The following is a 22421-nucleotide window of genomic DNA, read 5'->3' on the forward strand; positions in this document are numbered from 1 at the left end:
TCATTTAATATGTCATTGGTCAGAAGTTAACGAAACACCTTCTGTTTTTGGTTATCACCACAGCCAGTAAGATGTCACATCTTAGTGTGGCTAAATATTTTTTGTAAATGATAGTGAAATCTTCAAAGAAATGGCACCAGCTGGCCAACCAATTACATATTCTGTTGGTGATTAGCTGCAGAGATATGAATGTAGCTTGTCTCTGTAAGTTATGGCTGGGTAACATTAGCGAATCATTTGTAAATAATTTCTATCCACTGGATTTATACAAAGATGTTAAAATGCATTTATTTAGTTGTATCATAAATAGTTTTATACTGTTGACTCTGGGACATTTACAGAGGGAATTGTTGGCAATATCATTTTCCTCATTTCACCAATCAAGTTTCCGATGACCTGATTTTTTAAAAAGGGGCTTTTTTCCTAAAGAAAGTACAGCAAAAGGCAATGGTTCTACGAGAAAAGACTGTGCTGATTTGCCCCTTAGAATTCTGTAGTGATCACACTTGTAGGACCATCTGGCCATGGATGGTACTACAGCACTGCACCAGATAGAGACAAATCCATTTTTGCAATTGCACATATAACATTACTCTTATTTGGTAACAAACAATCAAAATGCAAAACAAGTTTTACAAGGTTGACCCCCATGTCTAATAGGGTAGGGTAAATATGAGAGGGTCAGGAAGAAAGAGACAGACAAAGGGTAATAAACCAGAAGAGTCCCCCAGGCCTCTGTACAAAAGCCATTATTAGTCAGCAGTATGTCTTCTCTGGGAAGCCTCAAGTCCCCAAAATCAGTGGGAAGGAAACACTTCCTACTCAGACAGCTCATCTGGGAATAGTTATGTGTTGGTGGTTTTGTTTTGTTTTACTGCATAAATAGAGCTACAACTGAAAACAAAATTTCATAACGCTGTAGTAGAGCGTTTCTACACTTTCAGTCGAACCTCAATTTTATTAACATAAAATAAAATCAGGGTACCCTTTAAAACATAATAAAACCAAAAGTATGGCTGTAAAGTAAGAAGACTGGTGGCTGTTGTCTGTTTTGTTTTTAAATCTTAAGTGAAGCCATCACCTAGGGAGTCCATGAACTTACTCTAAGGATGCTGACATTGGTCAAAACATTTCAGGAGTCCTCTTTGGGAAATGCTTTCAGGGATAGCTTCCAAGCCCCACAAGAAAATCAGTCTCATTACTCTGTAGTCACACCCGCATAATACTAACATAAATTTAGTGAGGGGAAACTGAATAATTTAAGACATAAGATTTAATCTTTTCGTTACATGTATCAACTTCCACGTTGTAAAATTGTCACTGAATTTTAATATAAGAATCAAGCTGTTGACTCAAGTAAAAATTTTATTCAATTAAAAGTAAACCATTAATTTACCCTGTTTACAGATTTTAAGTACATAACTTATTTTTACCTAAGAATAAGTGTATTCATTGGAAGATAATGAACAACAGGCATTTAATAACATTTTAATTTTATGCGTTTAAATATTCATAGCTATGTCATAAACCCACATGCCTGATCTAGTGATTATGCTTATGAAATGCAGTATTTCTTACATGCCCCAAATCTCCACCTACTTTCCAAAAACTGTATTAATTTGCAACCCAGTACAAACCACTATGTTTGTAGTGAAATATTCCATAATACTAAAAATAGGAAACTACCCAAAAGCAACAAAACAATAACTACCTGCAAGGAGAAAAGAAAGGAATTAACATTTGTTCAGGGACTACTCTGTGACAGGCTTTTTATGGACATTTTCTTTCGTCCTTAGAACAATCCTAGGAGATATTATCACAGTGCAGCTGGCTCATGCACAACTTTGTAGCTTACCTTTTTCAAGGGCTTTTTCAACAATCCCTTTATAATACTCCACTGCCTGTCTGAAAGAACACAGTTCTTGTTCTTAAAAACAAAAACAAAACACAAAAATTTTTACCAACATTGTTATGGATGATACAAAAATGATAAGTGTTAGGGAGCTGCGAATCAAAGAATCATAGACTTCCTTGACTAGCCCATTCTATTATTCTTGATGTAAATGAACAACAGGATTCACAGGAAGATGAGCATGTTCCCTACTACATAAAAATTACATGATCATCAGTCTACTCACCAGAAATCTTAATAAAACTGGATCTAAAGAACCAATAGCAATATACTCTATCAGGCTGCAATTTTACAATACTTCATCATGGCATAATCACAGCAAATAAATAGAATGATGGCCATTCACAGATTACATTAGATTATAGATGTTAAATTTAAAATGAGAAATCAAATATTAGGAGTTCAAAAAATTTCTCTGACGTGTCTTCATCCTTTCTAACATTACAGTTAATTCATGACAACTTGTGTTTTAATAACATCTATATTCCATGATTCTTTAAGTGTTCTAATCAATAGTTGCCAAGTTCAGGGCCTTTGAATAAGACACATGTAATGTAATATCATGTAATGTTGCAATGTCCCCTCTCTTGATGCCACAGAGGCCCTCTTTTTATCTTTGAGGCTATCTTCAGCTTTGTCTTTCCCTCTATTACTCAACAGAAAGAGTGGTGTGCAAATGCTCTTTTTTTCCTCCAAACTCCTACTTCCATTTTTTCCTTCTAATCACCCCAATCAATCCATGACTCTGAATTCTTCTCCTGACCTCTCCAGCACCTGACCCTGAGCCCCACTGGGAAAACACTGTGAGCTCAAAACAGTTGGTTGGGGTTTGCTCAGGAGTTTTTTTTTTTTTTTCTTACCCAAGTTATTGCTCAGTGAAAGCCCAGCTACACCATTAAAAATGTGAATAGAATATAAATTGTCCCAACTCAACAGGTTAATCAAGGTTATTTAGGGGCCATAGTTGTTGCTATAATAAAACAATAATCACAAAAATAATTTAAATCGTTTTATTTAAGTCAAACAACAATTGTAGGGATCCTGGGTATTGCTTCTTGAACACAAACATATGAAATTAACAAAACAAGCATTCATGTTTCTAGTTTTAAATACTTTAATTCTACATGTGGAATGCAGATATTTGAAAAAGATTTTCAACAAGGTCAACACAATTCATGAGATAATGCATACTGAGTTATGAATTAGGACAGTCTTCACCTCCATATTCCCATTTATAAATCCTAAATGGGGGGGGAACTTTTTTGCTTTTTCATTTCACAAATGATTGCTCAACACAGAAATACACCAAAGGAAGAAAATAGTCTTTTTATACCTAGGGAAGAAGCTACTACTCTTAAAATGATCACTTCAAGGTAACAGACATCCAAATTGATGTGGTTTTCTTTGAAACCTCATCAGTAAATCATTTCTTGCACAGTAGGTTCGGCATTAACCCTGCATTTAGGATAGGTAGTGTTATGGAGGGCTGGCTGCTGCATACCAACGTCAGTATCAAGTTCTTCGTCAGGAATTAGAGACTGTCCCGGATACCAAGCAGGACAACACTGGCAAAAAAACAAAAAGTGAACTGCAGGTAGGTCAAAACAGGGTACATTTTCTCTTAGAAAAGTGTCATTAAATGTTACATGGATCCGTTGCTTTAAATGTTAATTTATGATAAAACATGATGGAATCTTTTGTTTTTAACACCTTAAATTCAAATGGCCTTTACAAAGGTTGTGTTTTAATAAAGCACATTAGATAACAGACACACACTATTAGAGATCAAACATTATAAACTTGCCATCTGGTGAAAGCTATTTTTATAGTTACTATAAAGCTTGCACTTCTCTCCATTCATATTTGTAAACAGGTTGAACTGTGATCATATTAAAAATATACAAAATTGCTTGGTTTGTAAATGTTAGATAAATAGATTTTTTTCAGTTTCAACAGATTTTATGAAACAGGTTTCTCTAATATTCAAAGAATTTATGCTCCTGTGTTAAAAGTTACCATTAGTCCAAGTGCTCTGAACACTCCTCCCTTTAAATATTTCCTGCACACTTAGTGTTTTTCAAGCTGTAAATTTCAATAGTTATGATAGAAACCAAACCTCAGTGGGAAACGCAATGCCCTTTGGAGTTGTCATTCAAACTAATATAAGAGCTATACCAATTTATCACTTGCCCAGTTTTGCAGAAATTCCATTCACATAACTCCTAAGAAAATCAACCAGTTTTACCATATCAAATGACCCAAAGAACACCACAGGTATCCAGGGGAAACAGTTCACCAACGCATCTTAGCTTGATTTTAAAGTCAATTTAAGAGACAATCTGGGCTCTGTAGTTCTTAAAGGGACAAACCCTTAACTATCTAACCATTGGCTAAAGTTTTTCAAGTTAATGAACTTTAGATTTCCTACACTTTTGGTACCAAAAGATTTAATCAGGAAAAAGCTCAAACCTCAGAGTTCAAACTACAGCATGGAAAAATAAAGTATACAGCAAACACCATTTACCTCCTTTGATCTCTCAAAGATGTCAATATACTATTCCAGTGAAGGCAGGGGTGAGTGGCTGAGCCGGAGAAGGAAACTTCACCCACAGGAAAAAAAAAAGGGGGGGGTTGGTGGCAATTTCAAAACAAGTTTTCAAACTGCTGGAGAGGCTCCAGCCCCCTTTGACTTGCAGGAATCACACATAAGAAAAGGACAGAAAATACTATACAGGGCATGCTTATTTTAATTGCCCAGGGGTTTCCAATGCAAAGCACGACAACTTAAATGCATATTCCAAATTCTTGCTCCAAAGCCGTCTTCTTTGTGCACTGAAAAGGAGGAAAAACTACCCCATCAATTGTTCTCTGCAGATAAAGGCACTGTTTTGCAGATTGCCCCCCAGATCTGGGCCAGCCTTGCTAATGACCTGCCCACCCACCTGGGGCCCTTCCCAAGGTGGCCCAGGGGAACTGCCCCACACTTGCAGGAGCCCAAATGCTTGACACTGAGCAACCCCAAGAGGGCTGCCTTTTCGTTTGGCCGTTGGTCTCCACGAAGACGCAACCTGGAAGAGTTCGTGCCGCTTATTTTCCTAAAGGATCTGGGGGTTAATAACTACTCTATTTTATCTCACTTTTTTTTGTTGTCACAAAAGACATGTCTGAAGGAGAATCCGCAGCATTTTTCAGCCAAGAAAACACAAGCTCGAGATCCCAGAGCTACCAGGGGTTCTTTCACAAGCCAGCATTAAGGCAGTTAAGCAAAAGCTGAATGAAAGTTTTCGGGATTGTGGCCTTTCTTTTCCTCAACGCAAGACCACCAGCTGTCATTGCACATTGCACACACAAAAGCTAAGAGAGTGCTAATTTTTATAGACTCACGTTTAAATGAGATATGCAGAAAAACGAGGCCTGGGCAACAAGCAGGGTTCGAACTCGCAATGACACACATCTGTTGACAAGCCCGGGCATTTAATTTGGAAATGGTGCCCACATGCTCCCCTCTTCACAGGCTCTGCCATTGTCCTGGCCAGTGTCCACTCTCAGACATTTTTAGGGACTCGAAGGTGCAGTGGAATCCTGACCCATGCAAGATAACTCGAATTGGCAATCCCCACCCATGAGAGCCAGGGGGGAGTGTTTTAAGTTGGGCGGGGAGGGTGAGGGGGCCTCTGGCGGGGTTTATGTCCAAGTCCCATTGGAACCCCAAACCCCAAAAGAACACACCAACTTCCCACGAGAATGCCCAGGAAGAACTTTTTCGCTTCTATTTTTTAACAATTTTGCGTTCAACTGCCACGACCTACATTCTACCGCGAGGCGCCCAGAGCTGAGGAATAACAAGGGAGTTTAAACCACACAACAGTTCCGCAGCCTGTAGTCTGTGCTTTGCTGCGCTCCGCAGGGGTTCGCATCCGGCCGCCATGTTCACGACTCGAGAGCCGCCCCAAAACTAACCCCCCTTCCCACAGCCCTCTCCTCCCCTCCCAGCCGGCTCAGTCGAAGCCGCGGCGCTGCAAAGCTGCTTTCAACTCTACCCCCCCAACCCCTCACTGCAAAATCCGACTCGACGGCTGCGGGCTGTGCGCCTGCGCGCGGTGCGACGCGGGCACGGGGGTGGGGGAAAGGTCTGCGGGCCCCCAGGCCGCGGCTTGAAAAGGCCAGAGCCACGGGGAGTGGGGGAGGGGTTGGGGCCCCGGCCGGAGCCTCCTCTTTCCTCCCAGCGGGTCCCCGCTCTGGCCCTGGCCCGGCACTCACACGTGCGCGCTAAAAACCCACTTCAAAGTCTGTTCCCGGCACGGGGGCGGCCCCCTTTGGGCCGGCCCTTGGGCCCCCGCGTGGGCCGCCAACCAGGCCCCGGGCCTTGTCGCCCCCTCCATCCCAGGCGATGCGAAGAGGCCGGAGGCCCCAAAGAGAGGACGTTCGCTGATGAGCCCCGGGAGCCGCCAGCGGCCTTCGGGTGGAGGAGTACCTCCCTCCCCACCCCCTCCACCCTCACCGCTTTAGAAAAATGAATTGAACACAAAGTTTGCGGCCAGCGCTACGCAGTGGCCTTCGGAGCTCACCATTGTTTGGGCTCGTATTGACCCCAGGTCCGGATTAGGCAGCGGCTGATTCCTGCTTTACAGCCCCGCCGGCCTAATGAGGCCGGGAGGCGATGGGGCGCGAAGCGTCCTCGGAGCCCGGGCGACCGCCGGCTTACGGCCGCCAAGGGCCCTGTAGGTGGAGGTCAAAGGGTCAGCGGGCAGAGACCGCGAGAGAATTGACCCTAGGAAATGAGGTCCCCTCCCCCCGCCCGAGCCTCGACCGGGACGTGCAAGAACTTGGTGTGCGGATAGGGACCCTGGGCTCCCCGACGAGGGGCCTGAGGACAGCCGGGAAGGAGCCCCAACTTCCGAAACGCCTGGCCTCGCCCCTGGCCAAAACTCTACTGGAGATTTGGGACTCGAGGTCCAGACGCCTGTGAGAGAAAATCAGCGTTGGTGCCAGAACCCACTCTTCAGGGGATGGACCCGCTGGTGTCTATTCTTTAAGAAACTTATGTGTTAAGAGGCCCTTAGACTTTTGTCGTTTGTTTGGGGAAGTTTTTTTTAGAAGGGGCAGAGGGAGCTAGGGCAAAGAGGCAAAGCGACAACAGACGGGGAGAAGGGAGAAGGGGGAGGGGCAAGGAAGTCCTGAACACACCAACTTTCCTGGGAGGCTTTGTGAGCTCAAGTCCCTGCTTGCTCTTCTCCAACCTTCTTAGTAGCTGAGACCAACTGCCCTGTTTAGCCTGGACCCTGGTTTTAACCTTCTAAACTGGATGAAGGCCAGACTTCTGTCTTGCGTGGAAATAGCCACCTCCCCTTTCCCTAACTAGCAGTGGGAATCTTCTTATGCTAAGACACCCATTTTGAAAAAGATAATGGACTTTTAAGAAAGGTCTTACCAGGTGCAAGAAGGAAAATAACAAGTAAATTACTAAGAGCTTAGCCTGGCCTTCAGGCTTGAGCATTTATGATTTGGTTTTTTTTTTTGGGGGGGGGTGTTTATTCTCTAAGGATATTTACTGAAAATTTAAGAATGTAAATGTGCACACACAGAGCCAGATTATCCTTAGAAAATCTGTCAAGTTTTCTACGGAAAAGAATAGTTGTCTTTGTCACAAATGACAAAGGGCAGAGGACATAAATTTGAGAAACAATGCTACACTCAAACTAGAGGGAATCGTGTAAAGGGGCAAAGCTTTTATATTCTCCTAATATAGGTTATCACTTATTAATTGGTATCTTCCCCTCCTAGGACACAACGCTTTCTTGTAAAATTTTATTGTAGAATAATTTCAAGTTACTAAGAAAAGATCAAGCTCTTCTTTGTCTCCTGAGGAGATATTTAATACATTTAATTCAGGGGGAAACAAGTTTTTGAATGAATCTTGCACCCAACGCATCACTTTACTTTCATTTAAGGTTAGGTTAGGTTGGGGGTGGAGGAGAGAACTCATGGAGAAAATAGTAAATTGTGGAAGTTCATTGCATATTTCAGAAGAAAAACACCTATTTAGACTTAATGGAATACATTTAAAACCAGTCTTAGGAATTATGCGCTTTCTGAAAACCTGTGGAACATTTAAAATGGTCTCTGGTCTGAGGTGAAGGAAAAATCATGAAATAGGAATCGGTCCAGCACCCTCAATGTCAAGGTCAAGATTGGAATGTCTGGGTTGGGAGTGGTAGAATGACCAGGTTACCTGCTCATCACATGTGTAGTCATCCCAATCTCTGTTTATGGCATTCAGGCTTGGAAAGTGGTGGAGTAAAGTGCAAAAGACCCCATTATTCTCCACTAATAAAAAATTGCCTCCAAAGCAATTTGCATTTAGAAACTGTCAATAATTAATTGTCTGTTGACAAAGATCAGTAGATAACTTAAAATAGATTGCTTCAACTGTATTCAGGGAATCAAAGTTTCTTTTAATCATCAGAAGTTCTCTAAACATTTCAATTTTAGGTTGATTTATTTGAACATGAAAAAATCAGGCACTAAATACAAAAATGTTATAACATAAATAAGATGTGCCAAGACTTTATTTCTTCAAAAAGAACAATAAACAAAATTCTAGAATTAAAAATTATTATATATATATTACCAAATTGACTGCCACCAAAAAACCTAGAGCATTGCCCCTTAAAGAGAAGGAGATACTTAAACCTATTCATTACATTTCTAAATACTTTACAATTCCTTATCTCCTCCACCTTTCTGTTACTCATGCAGAGATTGGGCTCTCAATAATAAACAGCATCCTAATAAAAAAAAAGGTCTCAATACTCTACCCACTCCAACCCTCCCCCCAAATCGTAATCAGTTTCTTTTCCATATAACCATTATAAAATAACTGTTTGTCCAAAGAGTTGCTTCACTGAAGATTAAATGGATTGTTAACATTTTATCACAAAGCAAACAACCATTTTTCATTGTTATTGATTTTAATGGAAACAATGCTCTTAACATCTTTGCCTACAAATCATGAACTTTAAAAATACATATTTTGCAAATGTTTCTTTCCATAGTATCATTTCAGAACTGCTGCAGTTATTACACCACTATATAAATGTTATGGATAATTGTGATAATTATGAATTGAACTATATACAGCCAACAAATCAGCTTTTGCCTTCCAAAATTGTGAATGGACTATGGTTCTTTTAAGAAGCACTTTAACCATAAGTAAGCACTGCTCAGCTGGCCTTACTCATCACCACTGTTTGAGACATATGCTATCTTTTGAAAATATATAGATAGCTAGATAGATTTGATAGGCAGATTAGATAAGTCATAGATACAAACATATATAGGTATATGGGTGATCTCTAGATAGAACAGACAGACATGCATCCTGCCACAATTTTCATTTTTATGTAAGGTAATAACTAAGGGACATAAAATTCATTAGGTTACCTTATGTTTATATATGTAGGGCAAGGATGATTAAATCCAGCTTCTCAGTCTTTGAAGTACAAGATTGAGATGTCATGGCCACTAACTGATCAGTAATATTTGATTTGCATGCCGAAAATCCAGGACAAACACATTTAAACTCGCAGTTAAACAACCATCTGAGATAGAGATAAAGAAAGGAAGGTCTTCCCAGATGGAAACTGACACTGTAAGGAATTTATACTGCAATAGAAAAATAATTTAACAATTAAAAAAGGGATCTGACTGAGTTATAAATACCAACAAACAAGATTTAATTTGCTCACATCTCCTCTTTGTAGAAGGCTGTTACAAAACAAGAGAAAGGAGTCAGTGGTTCAAAAATTGTAAATTGTGTTCTTCTTTCAAAACAATAAATTTTTAATGCTAAAGCAGTTATAATCAAAAGCTGTACAGAATTTGTTAGAAAACATTTATCCATAAATATTGTTCAGTTCCCGGCACTTGTAGCAATAATTAAATTACAAATGATAAATATGGCATCCATGGATATGTATTTACAAAAAAAAAGTTATTACAAAAGGCAACTGTATACTAAACGTCACAATCTGTGTAGAGTAACATCACATCCTCAGCCTGAAAAAATACTGAACAACAGTTTCGACCCCATTTAGACAAAAATACATTCACAAGTGTAATGCTTTGAGGAAAAGTTCAAGACATAACAGGACTTTGGCACGGTTTAAGACTGTGAGAGTTTAAACAATCACCACTAAGGCGAAAAAGAATTTCCATCAGTTTAACATCACCACCACCACCAAGCCTTCTATAACTTCCTCTCAAGAAACAGGACAAGTGTTAAAATGAATTGCAGGAGTTTAGAAATGGGGTGTGCAAAGAGCAAGAGGAAGGGGAAGAGAACGCAGTGAAAAGATTTTGTAAAAAATCCTTCAAATGCCAAAACAAATTTTCTAATCCTGAGAAAAGGGCATGGCTACTTTTGGATCTTGCCCAAAACCTTCCTGGGCAATTGCAATTAACAAGATGTAGCCCTATATATGGCCTCTTGCCTTAAAACTCCATTTCCATCTGATTGATCTCAGTTTTCTTTTTAGAAAGCATTTGGTCCATTCTATGGTTTAACAGGGTGTGTGTTTGTGTTTGTCCTCAGACGTACCATTCGTTAAAATTAGGAGGAAGTCCAGGGTTGTGGCTGGTGCTAGTTTGAACTGCAGAAGGGGTTTTAGTGGTATCTTTACTGTTTGCAGAAGCTATAGCGGGTGGAGTGGAAGATTCATAGCCTGAACTGGCAGCAGGGGAGGAATCTGACCCTTGAGATTCATGAACCTAAAATTAACATGTATATATTATAATGAATATAATTCCAACTGGCAATGTGCAAGCAAAACAAGAGACTTCGAGCACTATAAGAGCAAGACCGCCCAGTGACCCACTTAAAAGGGAAATGCTACTTTAAAAAAAAAAAATTCCTTATTACCGATGTCTAGAAAACCCAGAGATGTTCGCCAAAAACCAGTTTCGGTCCTAAGCCTGGCATTATGGAAAAGGAATAAAGCATCCCGTTTTAGTTATGCCCCTTCTAAAATGCTTTCTCCGTGGATGGAGTGGAGTAAGCAATTATACTGTGGGGCCCTATAAAATACTCACTCTTGGCCCAGGTTTCACCAAGCCCGTTTCGGCTTGGGAAAGCAGGTACAGAGAAGGGTGACACAGGGGCCCTGAGCGCTGTGAAGTCCCAGACAAATGTGTGGGAATCAGACCGCGCGCTCCTCGGCCCTATTGTTTTATCGGAAGCCGAAGAGGGAATGAACCACCCACCCACCCCCGCCCCCGCCCCCGCCCCGGGTTCGGCGCGGCCACTCTCGGTTCCTACCGCGGGCTGAGCCGCGAAGAGGCGGCCACCGCAGCCTCAAACCCTGGCGAGCTCGGCTAGAGCTTCCAAGTAAACAACCGATTGTTCCCTCCGCTCCCTCCTCCTCCCAATTCTGCTCTCTCCCTCCCCTCCCCTCCGGGTCCCCAAAATGGGTTCAAGGTGTCACTGGTGGAGCAAATCGGATTTAACGTGGAGGATAGAGGGTTGGCAGCACGGGCGCTTCCGTTCTGCGGCCCGGCGTCGGGCCGAGTGTTTACAAACCGCCGACCGCTAATAAAGAGGTAATTACCTTCATGTGTTTGCGCAGGGAGCTCGGGTGCGTGTAGGACTTGTCGCACACTTTGCAGATATAGGGCTTGTCTGAAGTGTGCACATGCATGTGCTTCTTGCGGTCGCTGCTGTTGGCAAAGCGTCTGTCACAGCCTTCAAATTCACATTTGAAAGGTTTCTCACCTGCAAAAGGCAAAAACGCAAAGGGAGGGGAAATACAGTCAGAGTTGGGAGCTTCCCAGGGCCAAACAGCGAAAGATTGAGTGCCCGGCGATCTTCCCGGAGAGGGAGCGCCGACAGGGGGCTGCTGCGGCATCTCTTTTCCCTGGAGAGAAATGAAGAGCATTGGTTGAGCCTGCTGGTTTTGGGAGTAGTGGTCCAGGGAGCGGGTGGGGCAGGGCCGGCCCAGAACCTGACCATCCCTTTGTTCTCACAGAACGCGAAAGCCTCGGGCTCCTCTGAAGTTTCCCCTAAGTTGTGGTTCCACCCCACCTAGACCAGGGATCCCAACGGGCGGCCACGTTCCGCCGCCACCTTGGCGATGTAACCGCCACCCCGGCGATGTAACCGAGCCCGGCGGGACAATGGGCCAGGGACAGGACAATCCCGTTCAGCTCCTTCTTTGTACCTTTTAATTTGCCTCTTTCAAATGCAGCTGTTTTGCTAAGCCCAGAAAAGCCTGGGTAGTCGTACTAAATGTTCGAGAAGAAAAAACTATATAAATTCAGGGGCTCCAGACAGTTTTACAAGATGTTCTGAACAAGCCACGAAACTGTGGTGCCTTTTCTACTTTAGCTTTCCACTCGGAGGACTGAATTGAACCTGGAACTCCAAATAAAAATAGTTTGACAAAAGTATCAGTCATTTAATTAGGAGATGTGCCAATCAAGTGTAAAAAAGAGCGGAAGTAACCGAAAGTTAGTTTTCATTAGCATTTCTATGGTTGCCTTCCTCGAATGTGTGCCGAGAGCTAAGTTGCTCGTAAGCAATGCGCTCTCTACACATTCGGAGTCCCTTCATAGTAACCCAGAAAGGGAGACAAAAAGAGGCGGCGCCAGTTTGTTCCTGGGCGCGAGAAGGTCCCAATTAGTTCCTGAGACCGCAGAGCCGTCTGCCAGGGAAGTTAGAACTGGGCAAATGCGCCACGGGGCGGGGAGGGCTAGGGGAAGAGGGGCACTGACAGCGCTTCTTTTTCGAACGGCCTTGGTGGGGCGCCGCCCCTCTTTTCCTTGGCTGCCACCCCTCTCCCTTGTGCTGCAAGTCCTCTGCGTGGCTGGGTGCCGCCGGTAAACCCCGCGCCTGCCTGCCTTCCCTCTTACCTGTGTGAGTCCTCTTGTGGATCTTGAGGTTCTCAGAGCGGGCAAAGATCTTCCCGCAGCCCGGGAAGGGGCATGGGAAGGGCTTCTCGCCCGTGTGCACTCGGATGTGGTTGACCAGTTTGTACTTCGCCTTGAAGGACTTGCCCTCGCGGGGGCACTCCTCCCAGTAGCAGACGTGGTTGTTCTGCTCTGGGCCCCCCACATGCTCCATGGTGACATGCGTCACCAGCTCGTGCATGGTGCTGAAGGTCCGGTCGCAGCTCTTCTTGGGCCGGCTCAGCTGAGCCTCGTCGATCCACTTGCACGACAGCTCCTGCTTAATGGGCTGCCTCATATAACGGAAGAAGGCGCCGGGCCCGTGGTGGGCCGCCACGTTCATGCCCATGTTCATGTTCATGGGGCTGTAGTTAGGGAACTGCGCGCCGGCCGCGTAGGGGTCCGTGCGCGGGCTGGCCACTGGGCGGTATGGGTCAGCACGACCGAACAGCTCGCCACGCAGCCCCAGGTGGACCTGGTTGTTGTCCACGTGCCCTGTGGGCGACGGGTGCCCGGCGCCCTGCTCATGCAGCCCGGGAAAGAGCAAGTAGCCAGGGGGCTCGGGAATGCCAGCTGGAGCGTGTAGGCTGCTGGCCGAGCCAGCGAAGAGCCCGTGCTGCCCGCCACCCGAGGCCGCCTCGCTAAGCCCGGAGCCGCGCTGACGGAACAGAAAGTCGCGCGTGGAGTTGAAGGCGGCAGAGGCAGCGCCGCCGTAGCTGGGCACCTGGCTGGCGTGGTGATGATGATGATGGTGGTGGTGATGGTGGCCCAAGGCGTTGGCGTAGCCCGAACCCTGGGGCGTGAACGCCGAGCTCTGGCCCGAAGACAGATCGTGCGCCGCAGCCGGGCTCAGCTTGAAGGCGGCGGCGGCAGCAGCGGCGGCGTGGGGTGAGTCCCCGAAGGGATTCAGCCCCATGCCCGCCGGCTCGCGGTTGGGCATCTCGTGGTGGCGCGGCGCGCCGAAGCTGCCCACTCCCAGCCCGGGGAACTGCGGGCCTCCGTCCAGGAGCATCGTCATGGGTGGGGCGTTCTGGGCACAGGCGATCCGGCTGAAGTGAGAGAGGGTACGGGTGAAGGAGGAGATCTCCGAAGTGCCGCAGTCGGAGAGGGGTGGCGGCGGTTGGACACTGCTAGGAGACCCCCAAGGCGCTACCAGGGACTGCAACTTTCCGTCGCTGCGAGAATCTCCTGCAGAGGGATAGGAGGGAGGAGGGAAAGAAGGAGGAGGGGAGGGGGATAGGACGGGGAGAGGGGGGCAGGAGGAGGGAGGAGAAAAGACTCTGGGACTAGATCTGGTTTAACAAACTAACAGGCGCGCACAAAGAAAAATAAGCAAAATAATAAGTGGAGGGCGGAGTTTGCCAATCCAGTCCCGGGCACCCCTCCTCTCCCCGAGAGCACGGAACCGCGGGGCCAGGAGGCTCCCTGGGTACCGTCCTCCCGGCTGGGCTGCGCCAAGTGGTGGAACAGGCTAGCGGCCGGCGGGCGGACAGCGGGCAGTAGGCAGGCTCGGTCCTCGCCGCTCGCCGCGCAAATTCCAGCTTCTTCGCCTCCAGAGTAATGTCCTTGGACTGATAAAGTCAATCACTCACTCCTCGCACATAAACCGAGCGGGAGGCCGCGCGGCGCGCGCCAATGGGGAGCCAGCTGGCCCGTAGTCACCTGACCCCCGGCCCGGCCGCCCATTGGCCGCCACCACACTGATTGGCAGCGCGGAGCGGGGAACATGGCAGCCGCGGCCGAGCGACCGCCGCTGATTGGGCAGCAGCGGGCGCCTGGCAGGTGAGGCGGCGGCGGCCAGGCGGCCGCAAGTGGGCTCCGCCGGGCTTGTGAGCCTACGGGGAACTGGGGCCAGGCTCCTGCCGGCGAGCGCTGGGGCAGACCCGGGCCTCCCTCAGGCCTCCCCCCAGCCCTAAGCGGGCAAAGCACCCCGCGCGCGCGCTCTTTACCCGCTTTGGCCAAAGAAACTCTTTGCCCCGCGAGGATTGGTCCCACCGCCGCGCCTCCTCCGTCGGCGCGGCTCTCGACGTCCAGTCTCGCCTGGGCCCCCGCTGCCTCACCACCTTGAGAACAGGTTTCCTCTGCAGCCGCAAGGCACACAACCTGGGGAGAGTGCAGCGGTTCCACGCTCCTGGCCCAACCGCTTCGTCCACCCCACACACCTCTGGCCCAAAGACCCCAGACGCAGGCAGGGCCAGCTCGCTGTCTGTGTCCCGAGCTGCCGGCAGCCATCCGAGGCCCAAATAAGAAGAAACGATTACAATTAGAGCTAGTCTTCCTTACTTCCTTCGGAGCCAAGTGTTGACCTTTTAGTTTGTGAGTAGCGGTTGTACTCGCTGCTGCCCCCCCCTCCCATGACACAACACAACAAACATACACAATGCAATAAAAACGAGTACACAGCAGGAAACATGCACATAACACAGTAAATACAAGCACACCACATAAAACACACTAAACACACAACACAACAGAATAAGCACACGACACAGTAACAAATAACGCACAACACGGTAAACACAAGCACACAATTAAACACAAGAAAGTAAATACATGCACATAACAGCAAACACACGAACAAATAGTAAACATGCACAGAATACATTTGGCTCGTGTACACAAAACAGGCATACAACACACTAAACACATGAGACACGGTATCAGCGTGATTTACAAATCACTGGGCTAATCAGCTTTCAATTCTCAACATTTTCAAATGCAAAAGTGTAGGGGGGATGAGCGGGGACTGTGAGATGAAAATTTTCTTCCCTCTCAACAGCCAAGGTTTTGCTCTCTTGTACTACTGAGAGAAACACGTAGTGACCTCGGGGATTGCTTACCCCTTAAGGATTTACTTTCCAGGGGCATGTGTGCGATTCTCCCCCTGTTCTGTCTGGTGCAAGATCTTTCTGGACATAATGACCAGGTCCAGACAGGGCTATAAATCCACTCATTTTTTTGTCCTGCAAGGCATTTGCAAAGAATGCAGGAAAGTGAGAGTGGAAAGAAAAGGCAGAGAGAAAGATGGCTGTGATTGTCACATCCCAAGTCGGGCCAAGCCCCAAAGTCTGAACCTTGAGGCAGCCTCACAGCCTGGCCGCCATCTCTCTGTAGGAAACAGAACATCTGATCAAGTTCAGAGGCGTCAGGAGAGACCGCCTCAAGCAGCGCTTTATAAGCAGCCTTTCACTTCCTGCCCCCCAATCTGCCTAGCCCAGCCAACACTTCACCTTCTTTCTTTGCCAGTTTGCTGGGGCAAAACCCTGCCGGTAGCACATCTTACCATAGTCATCCCCTCCCATCAAACTCGCCCCAATTCTCCCTCCACATCCAGAGCTCTCTCCCCAGGTTGGAAGGTGAGTTCACTGCTGACTTAAATTATTGCATCTACCGAAAATAGACTCTCCCTGAATGGTTTCGGTGTCGCTCAGCAGAGGGTTTCTTTGCGAGGTGTGTGTGTGTGTGTGTGTATGTGTGTGTGCTTCTGGGGGGGGGGGGTCAGAGAACAAATGTGCTTAAATCATGCAAATGAATTCCCTGGAGTCAGGTTTACATAAAGGGAGGATTGCTTTTTTTTTTTCCTCTTTCCCCCCTTTCTTTTACTTTCCCCTTTATTTCCTCCCTTCCCTCTACCTCTCTTCAACGCCCACCAACCCCCACTGCCCCTGGGCAAGTAGTTGGTTTGAGAAAGTTTGGATTTCCTCTCAGGGCGGGTCCGAGGGAGAACGGAGAATGGTTCTCGAGGCTTGGGGACGGGGTGGGGCGGCTGTCGAGCTCTGGGCCGGCCAGCACTGGTGCGAGAGTTTCTGGGGAGTCCCGCCAGGTACCCCGAAAACCGAGGGCCTTGTGTGATTAGGAGTCAGGGCACGCAACCCGGCGAGGGACTGCAGAAGGGGGGCGGCCGGGGGAGTCTTGCGTGCCCCTAATTTGGGGAGGGGTTTGGAGCCCAGAGCAGGGGGATATTGCCGCCGCTGACCTACCCGGTGCCCAGTGTCCGTTTTGATACGGCCACATTCCGATAATTAATTGCCTCCAGCACGTGCTCTGTAGTCCCTGGAACAAAAAGGCATAATTCAATTAGATCATCAACCGAGAAGTGGGGAGGTGGGGGGGTGGAATGCTTGTTAAGGGGCAGACCTGAGGCGATTCTGCCAGGCCAAAACCCCGGGCGGTGAAGCCCTTCCCGGGGCAGCCAGGCCCATCCGGAGTGTGTGGGTGCCGTCACTCGGTGAGGCGCAAGGGTCCGAGATGCCCCCAAAAGGACAAGTCTGGGGACTTTGTGAACAACAAGGCAGAGCCAGGCCATTTCGAATTCTCTTTCCGCTGGTTTAGGTGGGGGGTTCCTTACTTTGGGAGGGGAAACCCTGACCCTTAAAACACGATAGAAAGTGAAATCTCTCCAGATAAAGCTAGTTACTGCATATGAAAACAAAGCAAATCTCTGCTGAGGGGAGAGAAGCGAAGTTTTTCTGATGACTCACAGCCTCACCTCTCCCGAAAATTGGTTTTTGGAAAAGACCCTGGGAACAACTTCGAGGGACAGGGCGCTTTGGGGTACTGTGTCTGAAAGCAGAGCGGTGGTGAAAGGAGGAGAGCAAAGAGAAGAAAAGTTTTTCCTGCACACAGTCCTGGGCGAGGCAGGAGAGAGCTCTCGTTTTTTTCGTTTTTCAGGTGGAGAAAGGAGTCACAGCTCTGGGCAGGGGAAGACAACTAGAACCCAGGGGTGGTGGTTCTTATTTTACGCTATAACAGAGGCTCCCTCGGCAGCTTTTGCTTACTGGGGTTTACATGTGTATTAGGCAGCGTAAATTAACCAATAAATCTCTTTTATGCGTGCCCCAGTTGTATGTGGTCCGGTCTAAATATCCACGTCTATATGGGTAAGAAATATAATGGGATCCTTTCCCTCACACTGAGTTCAAACAGTAAATAGGAAAAACATTTATTTTTTTATGCCCAAATCTAAAGCAATAAATAAAATCAGAGAAACCGATCATTTCCAAACCTGCAAGGCTTTTGAGCCTGATTTTTAAGATCCATCTTGGAGAAGGAGGAGGGAAACAGAACGTCCTAAGGGGCAGTAAGTAGGATAGGACTGGGTTCTCCCTGCAACCCAGAGCCCCGGTCCACATCACTTTTCCCTTCTTTCCAGACTCCTGAAAAACAAAACATGTACAGCACATTGTGTTATCATGCAGGATTTCTTTCTAAACACATTTTCTGTGGTGGACATGAAATTATACTAATTCGAAGACCTAGTAATTTTCTTTAAGTCCAAGGGAAACACTGCGGTCTTTTCTTCTGTTTTGTATTTAGAAAAGACTTGCAATCTAACACTCGCAACATTTTAAAGACCCTTTAAACCCAGCAAGCGGATTTCCGTTCTGCCAATGCTTCCTGATTTATTTCAATAAATGAATCTTTGAATCCAGGAAGAGAATTATTCCAAGACGTTGAATTTGGTGCCCCTGCCTCTCCCTAGTGGAGCACAAAGTGTTTCTCGTTGAAACATGTCCTTGAAACTCACCATTATTTGAATATTTTTTCCTGGTAAACGACAGTTTCTTTACATAAATCCCCACCCTCTCTTCAGAGTCCCAGATCTTTTTTTAAAAAAAGCTGCAAATGGTAATAAAAAATGTAGGGGGAAGAAAGCTGGGGAAAGAATGCATTTTTAACTCCTCTTTATTTTTATGCTAAGATAAAGCTCTTAATTGGCTTCAGGGGCTGAGCTGAACTATCGATCTCAGGACCTGCGGACACATTCACCAACCGCTTGCTGAGCTCCAGATTTTATTGGCCACATCAGAATTTTCACCGTGGTCCCATCATTCGACACATATTTTATAAGCCCTAAATACCCTTAAAATTAAATAGAGAATGAACAAATAGGTATTGTTAATCAACCGTTTTGACAAATCTGTTTTGCCTTTGTCCTCTGCAATCCAAGGCATATTGTTGCCCAATGTAATGAAATGCAAACCAGACAGGAATGAGACATTTTCATTGTGCTTGTCAATCAGGGCTGTGCAGACAGATATATATACTTGAACTTCAGAGACACAGGCTGAAGTAAATAGGGCTGAACTTGCAGAAGGCAGGCAGGGAGTTGAACCAGAGCTATCAGAATCCAGTTTGAGATTATGAAGGGTGCCCCTGAAATACAGAGAATGGAATGAAACCCTTGGCAGTTGGCAGTGCTCAAATGGCCAATCTGGGTGAAAGGCTCATGATGAGCTTTGGTCCCTTAGGTCTTGCCACCATAGAGTACCTTTACCCCTCTGGAGGTGTCCAGCTGCTGGTCTCCAGGCCCTAAGGTACACTAGCAGTGGTTTAAGATGCCAGGAGGGCAAGTCACATTGAAAGAGGACTCCATCCTTCCAAATAAGAACACCTCATAGGTGGGGTGTGCCCAAGCCAGGGGTGAGGGAGACCCAGACAGAGGCAGAGATACACAATGACACATTTGATTTATGTTTACAAGTCCTTCCCCAGAGACCTGAAGAGATGGGGGAAGGAGAATGGATTTGGGGTGCCAAGTTTGCCTGACTTTCTGGAACACACATTTAACCAGGACCACAGGTTCCTTCTAGATGCCGAATGCTCCACTGGTTCTAAAATGTAAATTATCTCAGCTCAAAGGCAAGTAGGGTGGGGAATCTGTGGCCTTCTGGATCTTTGAGTCTGGCCTTTTGACTGAATCCAAATTTTACAGACCAAATCCTTTCATTGAAAGGGGTACAGCAGAGAAAGATAAAGCTTTTCTTGCCTCTTTTGGAGCTTAAAAAATAACAATCTTGAAATCAGAAGGCCACAGTTTCCCCACTCCTGCTTGAGATAGAGTTCTACTCCCAAGGTGATAGGAAAGGTATCTCTGGACTCCATCATATCATTTGTCAGTGACTCTCATCCTTGATGCCTAGGTCTGGAGCCCCCACCATCCATTTGTCACCAAGCTCCATTGCCCCAGGCCTATTCCACCATTTTGTCTCCTTCCTCCCCTTCTTACTGAGGGGCAGAGGCTGCATAACATGAATTATCTTTTCTTTTGCTCAAGCTGAGAGGGAGTGCTCTTGCCCCCTAAAGGAAAAAATACTGTCTTCACTCCCAAGGAAATTCATACAGTTCAGGAATGGTATTTGGTAAAAATCAAATTGCCTGTTGTTTTTTCACTTGGTTTGGAGCCATTCATCTAGTCCTTTCCTAGTAGGGGGACTGGAGGAAAGGGCTTTGACATTAAAACAAAGCATGGAGCCTCCCTTTCCTCCCCCCACCTCCAGCAACATAGAGTTGGGGTGAATTAGACTAACTTCGGATTTGGACATGAATGGCAAACTATGGCCTGCAAACTATAGGCCAGATTTGGTCTGTAGCCTGTTGTATTTATATGGCCCCAGGAGCCAAGAATGGTTTTCAAAATATCTTTAAAGGTTTAGAAATAGAAAAAGAAGGAGGAAGATAAGAAGAGGGGAGGGGGAAAAAATATGCTACAGAGACTGAATGTGGCTTGAAAAGCCTGAGATATTTTCTATCTGGTCCTTTATGGGAAAAGTTTGCCAACCCCTGAACTAGGAGAGGGACTATAGTCTCAGCAGAGGCTAGGTATTCTTAACCAGTAGGTTTTATCCACCATCATCCTCTGATTTTTCAAGCTTCATTTTGCATATGATATGATTTTTTTTTCAGGCTCACACCTCAATCATTTTGGGGGATAATTTTTGGCTTTGGAGAAAGGCTAAAAGTAGTCTAGGGAGGAGGAGCCCTCAGGAGAAAGAGGGGATGAGAAGAGAGAAGAGAGGAAAAAGAGTTGTGAATATCTCAATCAGTGACCAGGCGACCTCTGACCCTGAGGGTGGTTTTATTGTCTTTCTTCTTTGGCTAGAGATACATAGTTTATTGACCCTTTCTGCGTGACTGAGCCCTGAGGGGCAACCACAACTGCCAAAGCAAGCAAGGCATGTGAGTCCAGGCTAAGTAAGGCCTACCTTCAGGAAGCCCAAGGGAAGTGACCCCAATTCCCTAGGCCTGGGAGGCTTTGAGGGACAGAGAGGCCGCCTCTCTTCCAACTGAACTGCCCCTCCTCAGTGGGGGCCTGGAGTTCACCCCTCTTCTCTTTCTCTCCCAGAAATGCTCGCCTCCCTTTCTCCCATGGACAAATGCCCTCAGCTGATAGACTTGGGCAAGAGTTTTAGGCTCCCTCCCTGTGTTCTCCCCCTTTAAACTATAAAGATATGTTAGCATGAAGATTCTGGGGTGCTCCCAACAACCCAGCTTGTGAGCTGCTGGCTTAGCTTGTCCCCTTAGGTATGTTTCTCACTTCTGTCCTCTTCCCTCCACCTCTGGCCCCATCAAGAATTTCTCTTTAGGACTGGGTCCCTTCACCCCTTCAACTCTTGCTCCTCAGACTCAGCTTTGGTAGATTACACTTCGTCTTTTAAGCCTGGTCCAGGCTGGCAAACAGTTCTTCCAGACCCAAATAGCCATTCTGCAGGTAGAGTTGCCAAACTTGGCACATTTAAAAACCCAGGGCACACGATTAAATTTGAATCTCAAATGAACAGTGATTTTTTCTTTTTTTTTAGTTTAAGTATGTTCCAAATATTGCATGGGAGATACTTACACTAAAAAATTCTTCATTCTTTATAGGAAATTTGAATTTCACAGGACTTCCTGTATCATATCTGGCAACCCTACTTTCAGGAGTATGGTCTACTCTAGATGGTTTAAATTGTCACACCAGAGGAGCTCTCTCTTCCAAGAATGTAGCCTGACTTTATACCACTTGCCAAGGGAGGGGGAGCAAGGGGCACTTCCTGCACCTCAGGTTTTCTAAAGGCTCCATCTGTGGGAAAATCAATTTGGGGACAGGGTGGACCTAAATCCCTGAGACAGGCTGGGGTGAAATTTCTATTCTGGCTCAGTGGGTGTGCCCTTTCTTTCAAGAGACCCTGAAGCCACCCTGGCTAGATTGTTACCACTGGGCTGACAGGTGGGCATTGTTCCCAAACAATGACCAATCGCACCTGTGACTGCCCTAGCCCCTTGAGAGAAGCCCCATGTGTTACCCACCATGAGGCCTGCTACACTGCAGACATTGAGGACCAGTGTGCTGGGGACCTTGAGATCCATGAATTGCAGGCCTCCAAGTCCACTGCATTGAACTGATCCTCCTGCCACCCCAAAAGGACCTGAGGCCAGGGTCTGTCCTGTGCATCCTTTCCTATTTTGCTCAGACTGTGTGAGCTGGAGGCCCCCTTCCCTTTGTCGCCCAGAGTTCAAGTTCCATGCCAACCTGGCATGCAAAATCCTCCTCACCTTGCCACTCCTTGGTCCCTCTTTCACTTTAACAGGGCTATCTTCAAGGATGGAAGAGCCTGATTTCAATGAGAATACCCTATGGGCCTTTGGGGTGGTCAACAGGTGGAGTTCTCAGAGCCTGTAGTTGCTCTGCCCAACCCTGTATTCCTGACCTCAGTGCACACACTTCCGTCCACACTGGCTGTGCAGAGTCCCCTCTGCAGCCATCCAGGGCTACAGGTCAAGTTTCTCAGAGGACCAATGGCAGAGT

General features: G+C 46.5%; 1 protein-coding gene across 2 annotated transcripts; it reads right to left on the reverse strand.

The window, feature by feature from the left end:
• Positions 1-2908: 2908 nt before the first annotated feature.
• ZIC3 (Zic family member 3) lies at positions 2909-14429 on the reverse strand. 2 transcript variants are annotated; one of them, XM_069463772.1, is made up of 3 exons: positions 12818-14429; positions 11518-11681; positions 2909-3477 (listed from the first exon to the last, which is right to left on the reverse strand). In XM_069463772.1, the coding sequence occupies exons 1-3, from the start codon at positions 13869-13871 to the stop codon at positions 3328-3330; spliced, it is 1368 nt and encodes a 455-aa protein (XP_069319873.1). In that variant the 5' UTR covers positions 13872-14429; the 3' UTR covers positions 2909-3327. The 2 variants fall into 2 exon arrangements, with proteins under 2 accessions (XP_069319873.1, XP_069319872.1); XM_069463771.1 differs by lacking the exon at positions 2909-3477 and adding an exon at positions 8450-10681.
• Positions 14430-22421: the final 7992 nt, after the last annotated feature.

This window comes from Eulemur rufifrons, chromosome 30 (genome assembly GCF_041146395.1).
Source record: "Eulemur rufifrons isolate Redbay chromosome 30, OSU_ERuf_1, whole genome shotgun sequence".
NCBI lineage: Eukaryota > Metazoa > Chordata > Mammalia > Primates > Lemuridae > Eulemur > Eulemur rufifrons.